At 49.0% G+C, this 17,654-nt stretch overlaps 1 protein-coding gene across 1 annotated transcript in view; it reads left to right on the forward strand.

Annotated features, from left to right (window-relative positions):
* LOC119292698 overlaps positions 1-1,588 on the forward strand; it is a gene marked incomplete at its 5' end in the record, with an annotated part of 2,106 nt that extends 518 nt beyond the window's left edge. Inside the window, 2 exons of the mRNA XM_037571436.1 lie at positions 2-46; positions 1,117-1,588. Of these exons, the coding sequence (XP_037427333.1) occupies positions 2-46; positions 1,117-1,221 (150 nt within the window). The remainder of the gene's footprint in view (position 1; positions 47-1,116) is intronic.
* Positions 1,589-17,654: the final 16,066 nt, after the last annotated feature.

Genomic DNA, 17,654 nt, shown 5'->3' on the forward strand with positions numbered 1-17,654 from the left:
CTCCGCCGGCGATGACCAGTCGCTCATGGACGACGGTCTCGATCAGGTATAGCACCTTCTTGGTCATAATTTCTCCCCCATGTTTCGCTGTTCATCGATGGCAGCTCCTTGTTTCTGTATCATGCATGTTCTTCCCCTTAATGGTCAATAATCAGCCAATAGTACTTTGCATGTACAAGAACATACTTTTTTCCTTTGCTTTGTGGTCTCAACCTGTTCGCTGGTTTATTCCAGCTCTTCACTAATCACTACCACTACCTCCTCATTTTTAATCTGAACTAGTAGTGCATGTGTGCAATTGATCAAGAGATGTCATTACTAAGTCTCTAAAACTCTAGTATCTGACGAAATAAGGCGATTTTACTCTCATCGTTTGTTCTTCAGAAGTTTGTATTTGTGTTCTTCTAATTTTGAAATTTGTGAAGTTCACATGAGTATTTAGAGTCCTTATCCAGTCTCCAATATGAAAAGAGGTTTTTCTTGACTGTGACATAAGAGTAGGTAACTGCCTAGTTAGTTAACCTGCTAATGCTGCAGTTTGCTGTTAACTTGGGGTAGCTTTGACCATAACACCATTTGCACTTGTTATTTTTTTGTTCAGCTGGCCGCCCTCCTAATTTGTATACCTTATTACGAGTTAGTATGACACAATAGTACCTAACCGCCCAACCATTTTTGATTTACTAAAGATATCATACATTAAGCCGATCATGACACAATGATGACTTGAATAATGTACTCTAAACATGATATGATAGCTCCTTATACATATAATGGGCATATTATTCCCACTCAAAGCTAAACTATACTTTAGGCCACATCTTGCTTTGCTCGCACCACATGGAAACGGCAGCGACGGATACCTAGAATTTCCTGCCGCCGCCCAAACAAAATCCTGCGAGCTAGCTAGGTTGACATTCTCCAATCGCAATGCCAGATACATGAGGAATATGGCGCCTGCTACCAACTACTAGTGGACAAGGAATCGTCCACCATTTATTCTCTCAAAACTCATGGGAATCGTCACTCATTACGATCTTTAAAACTTAGTACTGTACAACATGGCAAATTGGCATGTTCTGATTACTCTGCTGCCGCCCGTCGTGTATATTGCAGTTGGAGCAGCAGGACAGGGACGGCCACCCGAGCAGCTCGACGAAAGGCTCGAGGCATCGCCAGTGGCGCCCGTCTCTGCACAGCATCGCCGAAGTCAGCAGCTGATGCGGCCGACGCATGGCCTGTATTTTAGAGTTCAAGTTCATCTCATCAGATGGTTGCTAGATTCAAGCTCAACACCGGAAGATGAGCGTCTGCAAATTACCGGTTTTAACTCATCTTTTTAGTGAGATTAAGGTTGGTGCCTCCGCATCTCAGTGTTGGGACAAAGAGGAAGTTTGAACTAGCAGTGTGGTGTTCGGTGTAGTAGTAATATATTATTCAGTTATGATGCAAAGTACGTATCTTTGCAGGTGGGTTTTGAGGATCTTGCTGTTGCTGTGTACTATACTGTATTGTTGTCGTTGTTGGTGCCTAATTCGCAATCATAGGCTCGCTGCATATTTGCAATCATAAGGCTGCTGCAATGATATATAATCAGAGCTGGCTGGAATCCACACTTTTATTTGTTGGAAGCAAAGTACCACATGTATCCGATTGTTATTGTTTTGTGCAGGTGGAGTGGGTCGTGACAAGGCCGAAAGATCCTTGATCAGGCGCGCGCAAACCTGAACTGAATGAACGTGGGGCCACTTGTGTTGGAATGATTGTTCCGTCACTTCAGCATAACGAATCAAGAGGCATTTGGCCATGTTTCTGCAACCTCCAAATAAGTAGGCGTATATGTTGATGATGCAAGTAGCCCACTGCTGTGGTTACGAGATACTCCATGAGTAATTGTGGTATCTACGACTAAAGTGGTTTGTTTTTTTTGGAGATGGGATTAGTGCCAAACTGATTTCAGACTGCGTATAGCTTAGCATCCTGTGCAGGAGTAAGAGACGGTCGCTAGTGCTCGCCACGTTGACCTACTGCCTACCAAAGCGGTTCTCCACTTTCACTGATTGGCTTTCAGTCGAGCAGCGCAGCCCAGCGCGCGGTAGCGTGACACGTAAACGAAGCCGCGAACGCCGTTGTTTTCAGGCGACAGGCGCACCCGGAAAGCGGGCGGGCCTTCTTGATCTTCTCCGCCCACTCTGCTGCAGAGCAGGACACAAGCAGGCCACGCCGAGGATGCGACGGACGGCCGCGCCCATGCCGTTCCAGTGCGTGGGGATGCACCACGGCTCCACTGCTTCCACATGTTTGTGTGTGCGTGATCCTCCTCGCCCCCGCCAGTACGCTGCAACGCAACGCCCATACCATCGCAGCCTTTTTTGACGTCGATCATGCACGCTGCGGTAGGGTCGCTGTTCCGGGCATTTGGTTGGGTTCGGTTCTTTTGACGTGCCTTTGGCCGAAAGGAGCCCCGCGAGGACGCACGTACGCCGCACGCATGCATGATTTGATGTTGGGCGGCAGCGGCACGAACTGGGACGGGCGAGCAAAAGTGGCCAGGGCAACGGGCCATCATATCGGAATGCCGGGTTACACCAACTGTTTACTCTGTCTCGCTGCCTTTTTCTTTTTCGTTTCTTGGTTCACGGTGGAAAGGAGGTACGCAGTGCCGACGCATGCCATCCGCATGCGCCCGGCGCGCACTCACGCGTGGCGGTTGACAAAGCTGTGTCACGTCATGGGTATACCTGGCCAAACCTCGGGCCGGGCCGGGCTTCGTGCCCGACACAAAAAACTCAGGCCCTGGCCCGGCCATCGGGCCTGTGTTTTTGGGCCCGAGCCCGGCCCGAGCACGTAAAAGCTCGTCGGACTTCGGGCCGGCCCGGCCCGACCTTCAGAAAATGGCAAAAACGACAGGCCCGGGCCCGGCCCGGCCTGGCCTTCGGGCTCAAAAACTAGGCCCGAGCCCGGCCCGGGGGCAGCGTCGGGCCGGGCCGGGTCAGGCTTTTTTGGGCTGGGCTAGGCCGGGCCGGGCTTCCCATGGCCAGGACTAGTCATGGGCATATGCGGTTCGGCTCCATGGTGTTGTTTGGATAGGAAGAATATACAAAACTTGATCTCTATAAACTAGGAAAATTGTTTAACTGTATAAAACCTTGTTTGGATGCTCCACCTAATTCATGAATTTAGGAAACTTAGTTTCCAGAAACCCAGGATTCCGGGTTTGTGGAAAAACGACTATTAGTTGTTTTTGCAAAAACACGTTTCACAAATACTGATACCTCATGCAACTTTGTTTGCCTACAGGAGATGAAATTAGCCGCAATTGACCCTTTTGTGGCTTTTTTTTGGGAGGTCGAAGACTGAAGAACTTTGCTGAAAAATCTGTTGATGGCACCAAGGGGGGCATCCTTCTACTCTGGAATGAACACTATATGAAGGTGGACAACATCCACATTGGCACATTCTGCATCTCCGCGAACGTCTCTATCGTCAATACACCAGTTTCCTTCAAACTCACTTCTGTTTATGGGCCTACTAGAAGTAATCTGAAAGACTCTTTCTTCCAAGAGCTTGTGAGCATAAAACCTCCTCAGGGCACTAGATGGCTCGTTACGGGAGACTTCAACCAAGTTTATCGTGCCCGAGACAAAAACCGTGCAAATGTTGATCGATCTCGACTGGTGCGCTTTCGGAACGCCCTTAACTCCTGTGAGCTAAAAGAAATCCATCTACAGAATAGAAAGTTCACTTGGAGCAACGAGCAGACTAACCCGACCTTGAGCAAATTAGACTCTTTTTTCTGCAATGAGGATTGGGATCTCGATTTCGGCACACACATTCTCCATGCGCTCTCATCCTCACTCTCGGACCATTGCCCACTCCTCTTGGCTAGTGACAAGGGACCAAAACGACCAAGATCTTTCCAGTTCGAGAACTTCTGGATTAAAATGCCCAACTTCAAGAAAATCGTCCAGGATGCCTGGGCTGAGGAAACCAGCCACTCCGAGCCCTATCAGGTGCTTTTCCACAAGCTTAAGAGGACGAGCCAATGCCTTCGCAAGTGGAGCAGGTCCATCTTCTCGAACCACAAAATCCAACTTCACATGGCCCTTGAGATCATCCTCCGTCTCGACATCGCGCAAGAGCATAGGGCACTGTCGACGGGCGAATGGAATCTGAGAAAGGATCTTTAGAGAAATGTTGTGGCCCTGGGAGTTCTTGAGAGGGAAAGGAAACGACAAAGCTCAATAATTAAGTTGCTCAAAGAAGGGGATGCAAATACTCGTTTCTTTCACCTTCGGATCAACCACCGATGGAGAAAGAACTTCATCCACCGTATTAAGCACAATAATGGTTGGGTCACGAGCCATGACCAGAAAAAAGACATTTTTCAGAATCACTTTAGAAAAACCATTGGGAAGGCCCCCCCGCGCTCCAAAGACTTCAACTGGGGCTGCATCCCGCTATCTTCCTGTGACCTCTCAGACCTTGGATTGCCATTCAGCGAGGAGGAGGTCCGTGCTGCAATAGATGAGCTTCCAGGAGACAAAGCTCCGGGCCCTGACAGATTCACGGGCATTTTCTTCAAAGAATGTTGGGACATCATTAAGCCGGAGATAATGCTTGTGGTCAATAATTTATCCGATCTTCATGTCAACAACCTCCACTGGCTCAACTCGGCTAACATTGTCCTCATCCCTAAAAAAGATGGGGCAGAGGATGTATCCGACTTCCGGCCTATCAGTCTCATCCACGCGGTTGCCAAGATCATTGCTAAGATGATGGCTACTCGACTAGCCCCTCACATGCATGCGCTTGTCTCCAACACACAAAGTGCCTTCATTAAGAAAAGAAGTATCCATGACAACTTCATGTACGTTCGCAACTTGGCCCGCCGTCTACACCGCACCAAATCACCAACCTTGCTTCTCAAGCTGGACATCAAGAAAGCCTTTGACTCGGTTAGATGGGATTACCTAATGGACTTGTTGCGCCACCACCACTTCCAAGGCGGTTCTGTGATTGGATATCTGCTCTCCTTTCCACGGCCTCCTCTAGAGTGCTACTTAATGGTGTTGCAGGCGACCCAATCAAGCACAGTTGTGGGCTTTGACAAAGGGATCCTCTCCCCCCTGCTCTTTGTCCTCGCCATTGATCCTCTGCACCACATCCTAGCCAAGGCTACTGCGCAAGGCAACCTCCATCCCATCCATGGCAACCCCATCCGAGCCTCCCTATATGCTGACGATGCGGCCATCTTTGTTGCTCCAATCAAGGAAGATATACAGTTTCTTGCGTCAACGCTCTCTGCCTTTGGTGATGTCACTGGGTTGGTCACGAACTGCAACAAGAGCTTGGTCACGCCCATTCGTTGTGCCCACATTGACCTTGACGACATTCTTCAAGCCTTCCCGGCGGTTCAGACCTCTTTCCCCTTGCGATACCTTGGCCTTCCCCTGTCGGTGACTAGACTTAAGCGCATACATTTTCAATACCTCGAAGACAAGATTGCGAGCAAACTGCCGCCTTGGTCGGCTATGCATGTTGCCACCCCCGGGCGCATTGTCTTGGTCAAAGTGGTCCTCACGGCCATTGCGATCTACCATCTCACGCCGCTGGAGCTGCCCGCTGAGGTCAGGAAAAAGATTGATAGTCTGCGATGTGCCTACCTTTGGGCTGGTTGTGACAAGGTGTCGGGTGGAAAGTGCAAGGTTAACTGGGAGCTTGTTTGCAAGCCTAAGATTTTTGGCGGCTTGGGTGTGCTTAATCTTGAGAAGTTTGCGACCGCCATTCGTCTTCGCTGGCTATTTGAATGGGCAGACCCTCCTAAGACTTGGATGGGGATGGAAACACCCTGTTCAAACAGTGACAGAGATTTGTTCTCGGCTGCCACAATAGTGACTATCGGGGACGGCAAAAAGGCTAAATTCTAGGAATCCCCATGGCTAAATGGTCTCCGGCCTAAAGACATCGCGCCAAAGATCTTTGAAGTGTCCAAGAAGAAGGCATGTCTGGTTAACAAGGCCCTTGACAACAACTTCTGGATCCAGCAAATCGACACAACTTAGGGACTGACTTTGCCACACATCCAGGAGTTTCTGGTTCTGTGGGAGATGATTGATGGTGTCGCTCTCAATCATGATAGGAAGGACACTATATCTTGGAAATTCACTTCCAGTGGCGACTATTCAGCAGCTACGGCATACACGGCGCAGTTCGAGGGCCAAGTTCTCAGCTCAACCTCTCCCACAATCTGGAGGAATTGGGCTCCCCCGAAATGCAAATTCTTCACTTGGCTTATCATCCAAAACCGTGTGTGGACGGCAGATCGGTTACAGCGGCGAGGTTGGCCAAAGTGTGGACTTTGTCCCCTATGCAAACAAGTCCAAGAATCTGCTGCCCATCTTCTTTTCCAATTAGATTCACCACCCGCGTCTGGACCGAGGTGGTCAACTGGCTTGGCATTCAGGACCACTCACCGCTGACTTGGTGCCACGAAGACACGGTTCAAGATTGGTGGCTGAAGACGATCAACACGGGAGGGCATATCAAGAAAGCGATTGGCTCTGTTCTGATGCTTGTCATGTGGGAAATTTAGAAGGAGCGAAACGCGAGAGTTTTTCGCAACACGGCTTCACCGACCACTATTATCACTGCCAAGGTCAAAGAGGAGGCCCGACTTTGGGCGTTGGCGGGAGCCAAACACATGAGTGCAATTATGTCGCGAGAGTAGTATTTTATTTTGCCGCTTTGCGGCTTTTGTCTAAACCTTCTTCTTAAATAATGAAATTGGCAAGTCTTTTGTCTTGTTTCAAAAAAAATACGGATACAACTACTTTTCTCCACATCTCTCTCGTTCCTCAACATTTCATTGGCTCTAGTTTTACTTGAGGAAGAGTATAAGTCCTTCGGTAGCTCCATTGGCAACCATGAGACGAGCACAACAACTTGACCTTCAGGCAGGTGATAGACTGAGCTCCGGCGCCGGCATGGTCGCCGCCGCGTGGCTGACCGCCATGGACGTCAGGGTGGACGGCGGCAAGCACTCTCACGAGTTATGCGGTGCCTGGGTGTGGCTGCTCCGTTCGCATCACAGACGGCCTCGACCACCAAGGTAAACGCTCGCCGGCGGCCGCCCGCACATGCTAGAGGTGCGAGGGCAGGCGAGCAGCAGCCCAGGTGGAGCATGTGCAGGGAGGAAGCAACGACCTCAGTGCTATGGAAAGGGCCATCACCGGTCGATAGCATGCGCAGCCTTGCGGGCCCGACCGGAGGCGAGCAGTAGCCTAGGAAGAGGAAGAATCATATCTAGAGCTTGGTCATGTACTCTTGTCAATGGACGATAGGGGAAGAAGGAGAAGGTCACTGGCTCACGGGTTGACAACAAAAGGAAAATAAGAGTTGGCTATCCAAACAATGAATTGTAACAGCCCGGTTCTACTTTTTGCTAACCCAAACAAAGTTTTCTATAAACTCGTTAACGATAAAAAATATTGTAAAACTGGTTTTGCGAAAATTCAGCTAAAAACTCGTACTATATATACCCATGGATAAAATTCACTATCCAAACAACGCCTACAAGTACAAAGCTGAGCCAATTCAGTCGAATAGTTACCGTGCGAGGTGCTCTTGGGTCGTCTAACTCCTTTTGATTTTTTCCGAGATGGCAACAAAGTCAACTCATTGATGCAAATTAAAACAACATTTTACCAACTGAAGTTTTCTCTAAATAAACACAATACGTCTGCATCATATCAAAAATATTGGAATGAATGCAAACAACATTGATCGGTCCCCCGCAAAAGCAACAACAACAACATTTTTTTGAGGAACCGGCAGGAGCACTGCCTTTTCAAATAAGAAGGAGAATAACGTTTATGTACAAGAGTGTTCCAGTTTTTTGAGGAGAAACCGGACAAAACCCCCTAAAAACCCACACGATGGCACTAATCAGCCAATACCGGCTGCCACCTGTGCCCGACCAAAGGCCAGAGACCTTTGCTTGATGTCTTCGAAGGCAATAGCTTCAACCTCTAGGTGCGTGAGGCGAGTTCCATTGAAGATGCGTCAGTTTCGCTCCTTCCAGATGTTCCAGATGGTGAAAAGGAAGCGGCCGCTCCGCCTTCTTCTGTCATTCTTGGGCAAATTGATGGTGAGCGAATCCCACCAGTCCGAAATCCCCATCGAAGGGGGAAACGTGGGCGTGGCCCCAGAGTCCTCTCCCGTCCACACCTGGACGAGAGACCAAACTGCGGTGGCAAATGGGCAGTCCTTGCAGAGATGAGTGGCCGTCTCCGGAGCCCAAAGGCAAAGGGGACAGCAAGGGTCGTGCGGCCAGCCATGAAAGGCTAGCATGTCGGACATGAGGATCTTCCCGTGGAGCACAAGCCAGGCGAAGAACTTACATTTTGGCTCAGCATGTGCCTCCCAAATCTTGGTTGGGGAGAACCTGGGATAGGATCTAGAGAACTGGGCCGCATAAGCCGAGGCAGTAGAGTATATGCCATTGGGGGTCCACCGCCAAGTGATGGAGTCCTCCTGGTCCGGGTTCAACACCACCTGAGTGATGACTGAAGCGAGGGCAATGAACTCCTGCAGGTGGGCAGGCGATGAAAGATGGGCAACCGATCTGATCCAGTTCTCCTCGTGGAGCTCCTTCATCATAGATCTCCGCTTCCTGGTGGCAATTTTGTACAGCTCCGGGAAGGCCCGGGACAGAGGGCCCCGTCCTGTCCAATCGTCGTGCCAGAATAAGGATTTTCTCCCATTGCCGAAGGATATGGTGGTAGAAGCCCTGAAGAGCGCCATATCCATCTCATCACAAGGCACCGCAGAGCCCACCCATTGGTGGTCAGGATTAGTCCACAAAAGCCAAGGCCAGCGAAGTCGGAGTGCCCAACCAAATCTCTCGAGGTCTGTGCTTCCCAGGCCCCCCATGGGCTTAGGCCGGCAGACAGTCTTCCAGTTGACCAGAGAGTGTCCACCAAACGCGTTTTCTGAGTCTTCCCCACATCAGATGAAGTCACGAGTGATCTTATTGAGCTTCTGGATTTCCCAAGTGGGGAGCGGGAGCGCAGTGAGGTGATGACTTGCGATGGCGCACAACACGGACTTTGCAAGGGAGACCCTGCCCGAACGCGCCAGATTCTTCCCCTTCCAACCCGGCAACCTGCCCATTGCCTTGTCCAGAAGAGGTTGAAGGTCAACCCTTCTGAGCCACCTGGTATGTAGTGGGAGACCCAGGTATCAGCCGGGGAACGAGGCCAGCTTGGCCGGGAAGGCTGAGAGGATGGCCGGGAGATCAATGTCTTAGCAGCGAACGAGAAACACCTCGGTCTTGCTGACATTTGTGATGAGGCCTGATGCATCCCCAAAAAAGGCAAGGATTAGAGCGATGGCGTCGATCTCTTCTTTGACCGGGTTAGCGAAGATGCCAGCATCGTCCGCATAGAGAGAAACCCTGCAGGAGGCCGGCCGCGCCATGATGGGCTTGAGGATCCCAGCCTGGGAAGCCTCCCTGAGCATAAGTTGTAGAGGATCGATGGCCAGAATGAAGAGCATATGAGACAGCGGGTCACCCTAGCGAAGGCCTTTTCCATGCGCGAATGGGTTCCCGGCTCCCCATTTAACAACACCCTGGAGGAAGATGAAGCGAGGGTCTTGCAGATCCAGTCCCGCCAGTGCTGATAAAACTGAAAAACATCGATCGGTGATAAAACTGAAAGTTCCATCAATGTTTTTAAACTTGGCGTCTCAAGTGAAAACACTATGGAAGACTGAGCCTACAGAAGCTGGGATAGTAACCTCGAAGGTTTTGAAAAGCCGCTTGAACCGCCTACCCTAATAGTCAAGGTTCTGATGTCCCCAATGCATCATGGTTAGAGAATTTTCAACAGACGCCCAATGCGCGGCGCGCTAAAAACCAGTTTGCAGCGTGCCAATCGCCTGGTTTGGCGCGGCGGACAGCGCTGGCTCCAACAGCCGCAGTAAAATGCAGTGTTAGAATAAATTTGAGGCACTCTGCCGATCATCCGAGGACCAAGCAATCACACGAGCACGACACCGAGATTTGTTAACGAGGTTCACCAATATGGCTAAATCCTCGGGGCCTGACTATGGGCGCTCCTCCCCATGATACCGCTACAATACCGCACCCGGTCGCCCTGGACGTCGACACATGCTGCCGACTTCCCCTGCGTTCAGGTGCTATTATGTTGGCATAAGTTACATCTTGTGTCTACCCTCACTATATATGAGAGGCCTAGGATACAAGTGTCCTACTTGGACACGACTCCATATCCTATATAAACACAATACAACTACAAGTCCAACTGTAAGCTACCTTGTACACTATATTCGACACAACTCTAACAAACTCCACCTTGGCGAATATTCTCCACCACCATGAATTCATCAATGCGTCAAACTTCCATGTACATTGGACTTGAGCTTATCCCGTGAGTTCTGCTACTACTCCAAAGACTCCATATGACTCCACCTGCAACTTGTAGTCCCTTCTTTTCTTGACCACGTCAACACTCGAGCAAAATTAAGTTCCACATTACTCTAGTTTGTGCTCCCAACTTCCAGAGTATCAGCCCAAAGCCATCACACACTGATCACTGACCTGCGTGAAAGTGAACAGCTCACATATTGAGTGTCACACATAAGAGTTACCTGAACTCAACATCATCGCTCCTTTCTTGACTGCATGTCTGAAACTTGAAGGAATTTCACCATTGCTTGTAATCATCATGAGTCAAATTCGTAGTTGTCTCACCACATGTATGACCACCAGAGCCCTGGCCCGTCTCCATGTCCTGTGCTAACTGCATGCCTCGACGCTATTACCGCGTCGAGCCTCCGCTGTCCCGATCAAGTCTCAAGGGTCGCGAACCCACACCACTCAACCCCCACTACAGAGTACCATCGGTCATCACCGACCAACGATGAGTTTCACGCTTCCATCAGACCACTGGGCTCTAGTCTGAATTATGTGTCCCTTGCTTTTCCCCTTGCTGAATAGGCTTTGATTCCCTAGATCCTTACACCGTAGCCCCTCAATCCAGCTTCGAGTGAAGTCTTTCGGACTCCAACTCCACCTTCAATATGACTCCATGGTAGATGATCAGTCCACCCTTGTGCCCCGTTGACATCAATATCTCATGTGCGCACCATCTTGAATCAACCCCGCGTCATAGTCTTGTCAAAGTCACACAAGCCGTCGGGCCTGTGCCACGTGTTTCCACGCCCTAGAAGTTGGTCACCATCAACATCAGGCTCTTATGTCGCTACGCCGATCCAAGCACCGTCTTCTGTACCAACCGACTCACGTCGATCTATCAGACTGACAAGCCTGACCCAGCCGAACTTCCCCGACTGCAACCATCTGTAACTCCTCACAGTTCTCATCATCCGTCTGGCTTGACATCCCGCAACGCCTTCAAGCATCCCTGTTGTGCCAACAAATTTTCACCCTTGTCTGCCATAACCCAAGGTTTTTGGTTCCACGAACTTCTTCACCTCAAACCTGGAACCCATTGACGTCCAGGTTCTTCGTACGAATGACCCTGTGAAAAAACCATCTGAGATTTCCACGCAACTCTACTTGGTCTTCACATGAACAACTCATGTCTTGCTATAACTCCTGATGCTAAGCTAATTGCTTTGTCAATGCCTTTTACTTTCCGATGCACTTTGTCTAGAGCAGCCTTGATGTTGCATGTCTCTCTCTCGGCCACCAGGAGAACACGTCTCCTCTAGGGACTCGGTCCCCCTTTTTTCTATCAAACAAATCCCACGTCCAAGCTTCGGCTTGCACACGTATGCTACAGCTCTCACGCACGACCCAACACCGAGTTAGCGCCTTGGACATTCGGGCCTCTTGGCAGCCGCTCACGACCCTTATGGGCCTCAGCTCAATCATTGAGCCGCAACCTCCACTGCCGCTGGCTTGCCCTAGCAACGTCTGCCTGCACATGCTGCTTTTTCCAGCGATTTCCCCTGAGCCGCCACCGCTAGCATGCATTTCTGATCGCTGTACGCTCGCTCGATTGATCCTCTGATCCATCGCCACACGTCCCTTGCTAACGCAACCCGCACAAGTGGCTAATCCAACACCAGCTCCAACCGCTGCTTTTCTTATCTCGCCGAGAACTCCGTTAGCTTTCGATTGCTTCTTTTTCAATCTTGTCGAGAACCACGCCATAGCCAGCTGCATCTCGAACTCGATATTTCTTCTAAATCAACAGAACCGCAACCTCCTCGTAACCTTGCTCATGATACCACTTGTTAGAATAAATCCGAGGCACTCTGTCAATCATCCGTGGACCAAGCAATCACACGAGCACGACATTGAGATTTGTTAACGAGGTTCACCGATATGGCTACATCCCCTGGGCCTGACTATAGGCGCTCCTCCCCATGATACCGCTACAATACCGCACCTGGTCGCCCTGGACGCCGGCACATGCCGTCGGCTTCCCCTGCGTTCCGGTGCTATTATGTTGACATAGATTACATTGTGTGTCTACCCTCGCTATATATGAGAGGCCTAGGATACAAGTGTCCTACTTGGACACAACTCCATATCCTATATAAAACACAATACGACTACAAGTCCAACTGTAACCTACCTTGTACACTATATTCGACACAACTCTAACATGCAGCGCGCAAAAATGCAGCGCGCGCGCTCTCGCACAAACAACATATGCGCATCAAACACAAGCAAGAAGATCAAACACAAATAAAATAAATCAACAATAAATAGTTCAATTTCGTTATTACAACTCAAACAAATAGTTTATCTTTCAATACAACAAATAGTTCAACAATACAACATCAAACGCACAAATCATGATGCTCTTTGTCGGCCATTCCAAGCCCACCACTCCTCAATGAGATCCTTCTAAATATCATCATGCACTGTGGGACATCGAATGGCATGATAGGAGGCGACAAAACGGGCCACCCTTTCAGCCCTCCACCGCACTCGCACAGGATGTCCCAAGAGCTCATAGTGAGGGTAGTCTACATCTTGGAAACACTCATTCTCGATGATCGTTTTGTGCATGATCACACAAGCGTGCATGATGTACCAAAGCATCTTTTAATCCCAAAATCTAGCCGGTCCTCTCACTCAAATTGGGCTTGCAAAATCCCCAAAAGCTCTCTCCACATCTTTTCTAGCTGCCGCCTGAGCATTATGGAAATCAAGATTTTTCTTACCTTCCAGTTTTTTCAACGGCTTCACAAATATTTGTCACTTTGGATAGATGTCATCCGCAAGATAGTAGCCATAGTTGTATGTACGACCATTTGCTACAAACTGCACCAGTGGCAGTTCACCATTTGCAATCTTATTCATCAGTGGTGACCGGTTGACAACGTTGATGTCATTCAAAGATTTAGGCATTCCAAAAAAGCATGCCAAATCCAAGTCTCTTGATCGGCCACCGCTTCAAGGATTGTAGTGGAGCCCTTTTTTTGGCTGTCGAATTGCCCATGCAATGCCTTTGGACAATTCTTCCAACTCCAATGCATGCAATCTATTGAGCCAAGCATATCTGAGAAGCCGCGAGCTTTGTTCATCTCCAATAGCCTTGCGGCGTCTTCAACATTGGGAGATCTCAAATACTCCTAGCCAAACACTTGCACAATTCCAACTGCGAAGCGCTTGACACACATGATGGCTTGGCTCTCACCCATGGCCAAGTGATCATCAACTAGATCAGTGGGGATACTGTATGCAAACATACGCAAAGCGGCTGTCACCTTCTGAAAGGTGCTATGCCCGAGCTCTCTGGCGACATTCCTTCTTTGCTGAAAAACTCGGTCATGGCTCGCTAGTTTCTCTGCAATGCACCTGAACAACTCAGTGCTCATCCTAAACCGGCGACAAAAGTACGACTCGAGGTATGTGGGATTTTTCACAAAATAGTGCCTCGTCAATCTGTTGTGGGCATCGATCCTATCCCTCTAAATTTTCTGTCGACCCATAACCAAACCACCGTGCTTTGGTTTTTTATTGATGTGCATAGTTAGGATCATTGCAAGATCCTCCTCCTCTTCCATATCAAATTCTTCTTCGCAAGAATCATATGATGAACTCATCTACAATGTTCAATTTAAACTAGGCTATAAAAACTACAAACAACATGCACCAAATTCATGTAAAAAAATGTGAAATTGAAGCAATATATACCTTGCGGGCGTTTTGTCGAACACCTTGTGGGTGCCGAGCGGCAGTGGGCGGCCGGGTGCTGTTCGTCAGAGGACTGCCTCATGCGACGGGCGGCGGTGACTAGAGCCGCGGCAGAAGAAATGGGGTGGCGCGGGCGACGGAACGGTCGCCGAAAGAAATGGGGTGGCGCGGGCGACGACGGCGCCAGCGGCTGGATGGGGTAGGTGGAGTTGCGAGCGAGCGCTCGAGAGTCCAGCGCACGGGAGCAGACGCATCAAATAAGCGGTGTGCGATGGTGTTTCGCCCGACGCGCTGAACTAGATATGCCACGCGCGCGGTTTTTGCACCTCCGCTGGAACGCCCAGAGCGGTAGCGCCCGCGTAAAAAACACTAATTTTCAGGGCGACACTTATATAGCGCGGCTATTGAAGATGCTCTTAGGGGGCACACCCTCTGCATGCCAAGTTGTTGAGTCGTCGTTTCCTAGTCGTATCGGTGATGAAGAAGACCAGGGGAAAGAATGAATACGAGAACCAATGAAAACTCAATTGGCACTATCGTCGCCACAACCCCCCAACAAACAAGAAGCGCTGGACAACAATCTACAAGATTTTGAATTCAACAACCTACGGAACTAAAACACCACAAGATCTCCAGGTGGATCGTGTCAGGCATGACGATAACACCAGGACGAAGACAACGTTGTGGACTTCTATGCTCCACTAGAAGAACGCCCGTGCGTTGCAACGGGGCCACATTAACTTTAAGAGTTCAATATTACGACATTGGCAACCCTTTTTACCATCAAATCATCACACACACACTCTCTCCCTCCCTCTTCCTCACTCTTTCTCCCCCTCTCCCTCTCTCTAACACACACACACACACATATCCATCTTATTGGGTATGGGACCATAATTCATCTATTTCACACACACACGATAGTGCATAACAATATGGATTATGTGTATTATATTTGCCACCAGAACTGAGGGAATTAACTTTAAGAGTTCAATATTCTGACCATGGGATATTTAGGCTGGCGTGTATGGGAAATCAAAGCTAAAAATGACTCGATGAGTTAGGGATACATCAATAAATATTATAAAAAGTGATAAAAACAAATCTGCAGCAACTCGCGACCCCACGAACTCGTATTCGCAATGAGCAAGTTAGTGAGGCCGCCACGGTAGGCTAGCACCAAGGGACAAGGGCAACAACCGCCTTCCCATCCAACCTACTGATTCTGCTGGCGCTACTTTCATCCTAAGCCCATGAGTACCGCTAGTGTGTTGCCACGTACGGAGAAACTACAAACTGAAATTTTCATCCAAACCATGAAAAATGTTAATGTTCCTCTCCTCTCCCATCCCTCGTGTGAACATATCCAATTCGTGGTTGGCTCGCTACATTTAGCGTAGCTCTGATGTGCACTGCCCTCGCTCTTGATTAGTTGCCGCAGTGCCACGCATCTACGCCAACAAGCTGGGGAAACAAATGCAAATGTTATACCGAGTCAAAATCAACCATCCCGCAATCGTAACAATAGAAAAGATAATAACCAAAATTTAATAGAAGAACTACTGCTTGGCTCCTAGATCCATCTCGATAGCCCTTGATCTGGCTGCTGAGCTTCTCCTAGCTGCCTCAACATCACGTCATTACCAAACATGTAGTGGATGCCTAGTGGGACAAGGATTAAGAAATAACATGAGGTGAAAAATACGATGGCTATCAATTCCATAAGACGATCCAAGTAATTTGACAAAACAGATCGGGAGCATCTTGTATAATCTAAAAAAGCAACTAAAAATATGAGAAATGAATTGATGAAAATCAGCCCATGCTCTCATTTATGCTTGCTTTTGTAATGGGAGGCAAGGAATGGGGATACCGGGAGAAGAAAGGAGCACATGGACGGCAAGCCTCCACCACCGGCAAGTGGGGTTGCTTCACATCCAATCTCCACGGCCACCGCCTCCATGGGGACGAACTCCCATGTTCACAACCTGGCTCCCAATCGGCCGCTGCCTCGCCGACCTTGACGACGAAGTAGCCCCTCCCTTCGATCCCATTTGCAACGGAGGCAACACCCATCCCAGCGGACGGGTCCGTGGTGAGATCCCTACTGGATTGTGGTCGCGCCTCCCCAAACCTCACCGCGGGACACATGGGAGGGCGCCGTTGCCATGGTCAGGCTTGGATGGGGAAAGGAGGCGACATAGCAGCAACGACGCCTTCGCCGGGATTGGTGGTGACGGCGGCGGTGAGCGAGCGGGAGGACGGCGGTGGCGAGAGAGTAGGAGGGTGGTGGCGGCAGTCCATCGGCCGCCGTGACGTGAGAGGAGGATGGGGATGGGGCTGCGATCTGGACGTATGGAGCGTCCGAGAGGAGGGGAAGCAGGCGGCTGGGTTTTTCCATCGTGCGGGGTTTGGGGGAGGTCAAACGAGAGGGTTTTTTTCGTGCGGGAGGCAGAGCAATGAGGGCAGACGTAGGGAGACGAGACGCGGTCGGTTGGTAGGAAAAGAAAAGTTACGCATTTTTTTAGGCAGTAGAGATGATCGATGATAAGAAAGGGAAAATCACATCAATATAAGGAAATATCCCATCAATACTTGATTGATTGTGATTTATTTTTTATATGGTAACTAATCTGATGGGTTTATGTGGGTGGTCCATCAATACTTGATAGATTGTGATTTATTTTTTATATGGTAACTAATCTGATGGGTTTATGTGGGTGGTGAAGCAAAAAGGCAGGTGGGAGGGAGACGAAATAAAACCAGCGAAATAAAACCACGAAAGTAGTGAGACGGAAAAACCCAGCGAAAAATAACTGGCGGACTATTCACCAACTGCTCCATTAGGAGTAGAGATTACAACCCTCTGGTAGTCGGATCAATCATTGCATATGCCAGAATCAGGCATATGGATAGTATCAAATACTCCCTTCGTTTCATAATATAGTGCATATAGATATTTTTCAAAGTCAAACATTACAAACTTTGACCAAGTTTTTTTAAAAATCAATTATATCTACAATATCAAATTTATACAATATGTAAATATGTCTTTGTGATGTATCTAATTATATGCAGTTTTATCATAGATATCAAATTATGCAAATTTATCACAGATATGAAATTATCAAAAAAAAATGATCACATATATGCAGATTTTGGACCTCCAAAGTAGCTTATCAAAGACAAAACCTTTGTTGTTAAAAGAATTTGTTTGGAGCAACACCCTAGACATGCCATCGGACTCTAGATATGCCCCCTCTCCCGCCCCCCGCTCGACAATGATGCCAGAAAAGGAAACTATACCCGCTAACCACCAGCCACAAACTCAACACATGACTTGCCATCTTCCATTTACCGCCGATGTAGACCACTGTCTACATTCGCTCATGCCCTATCCTCAGCTTGCTGTCCTAGGTTTTGGCTCTAACTTGCTCCCTCGCCTTCAAGG

This window comes from Triticum dicoccoides, chromosome 4B, assembly GCF_002162155.2.
Source record: "Triticum dicoccoides isolate Atlit2015 ecotype Zavitan chromosome 4B, WEW_v2.0, whole genome shotgun sequence".
In the NCBI taxonomy this organism is placed as follows: domain Eukaryota; kingdom Viridiplantae; phylum Streptophyta; class Magnoliopsida; order Poales; family Poaceae; genus Triticum; species Triticum dicoccoides.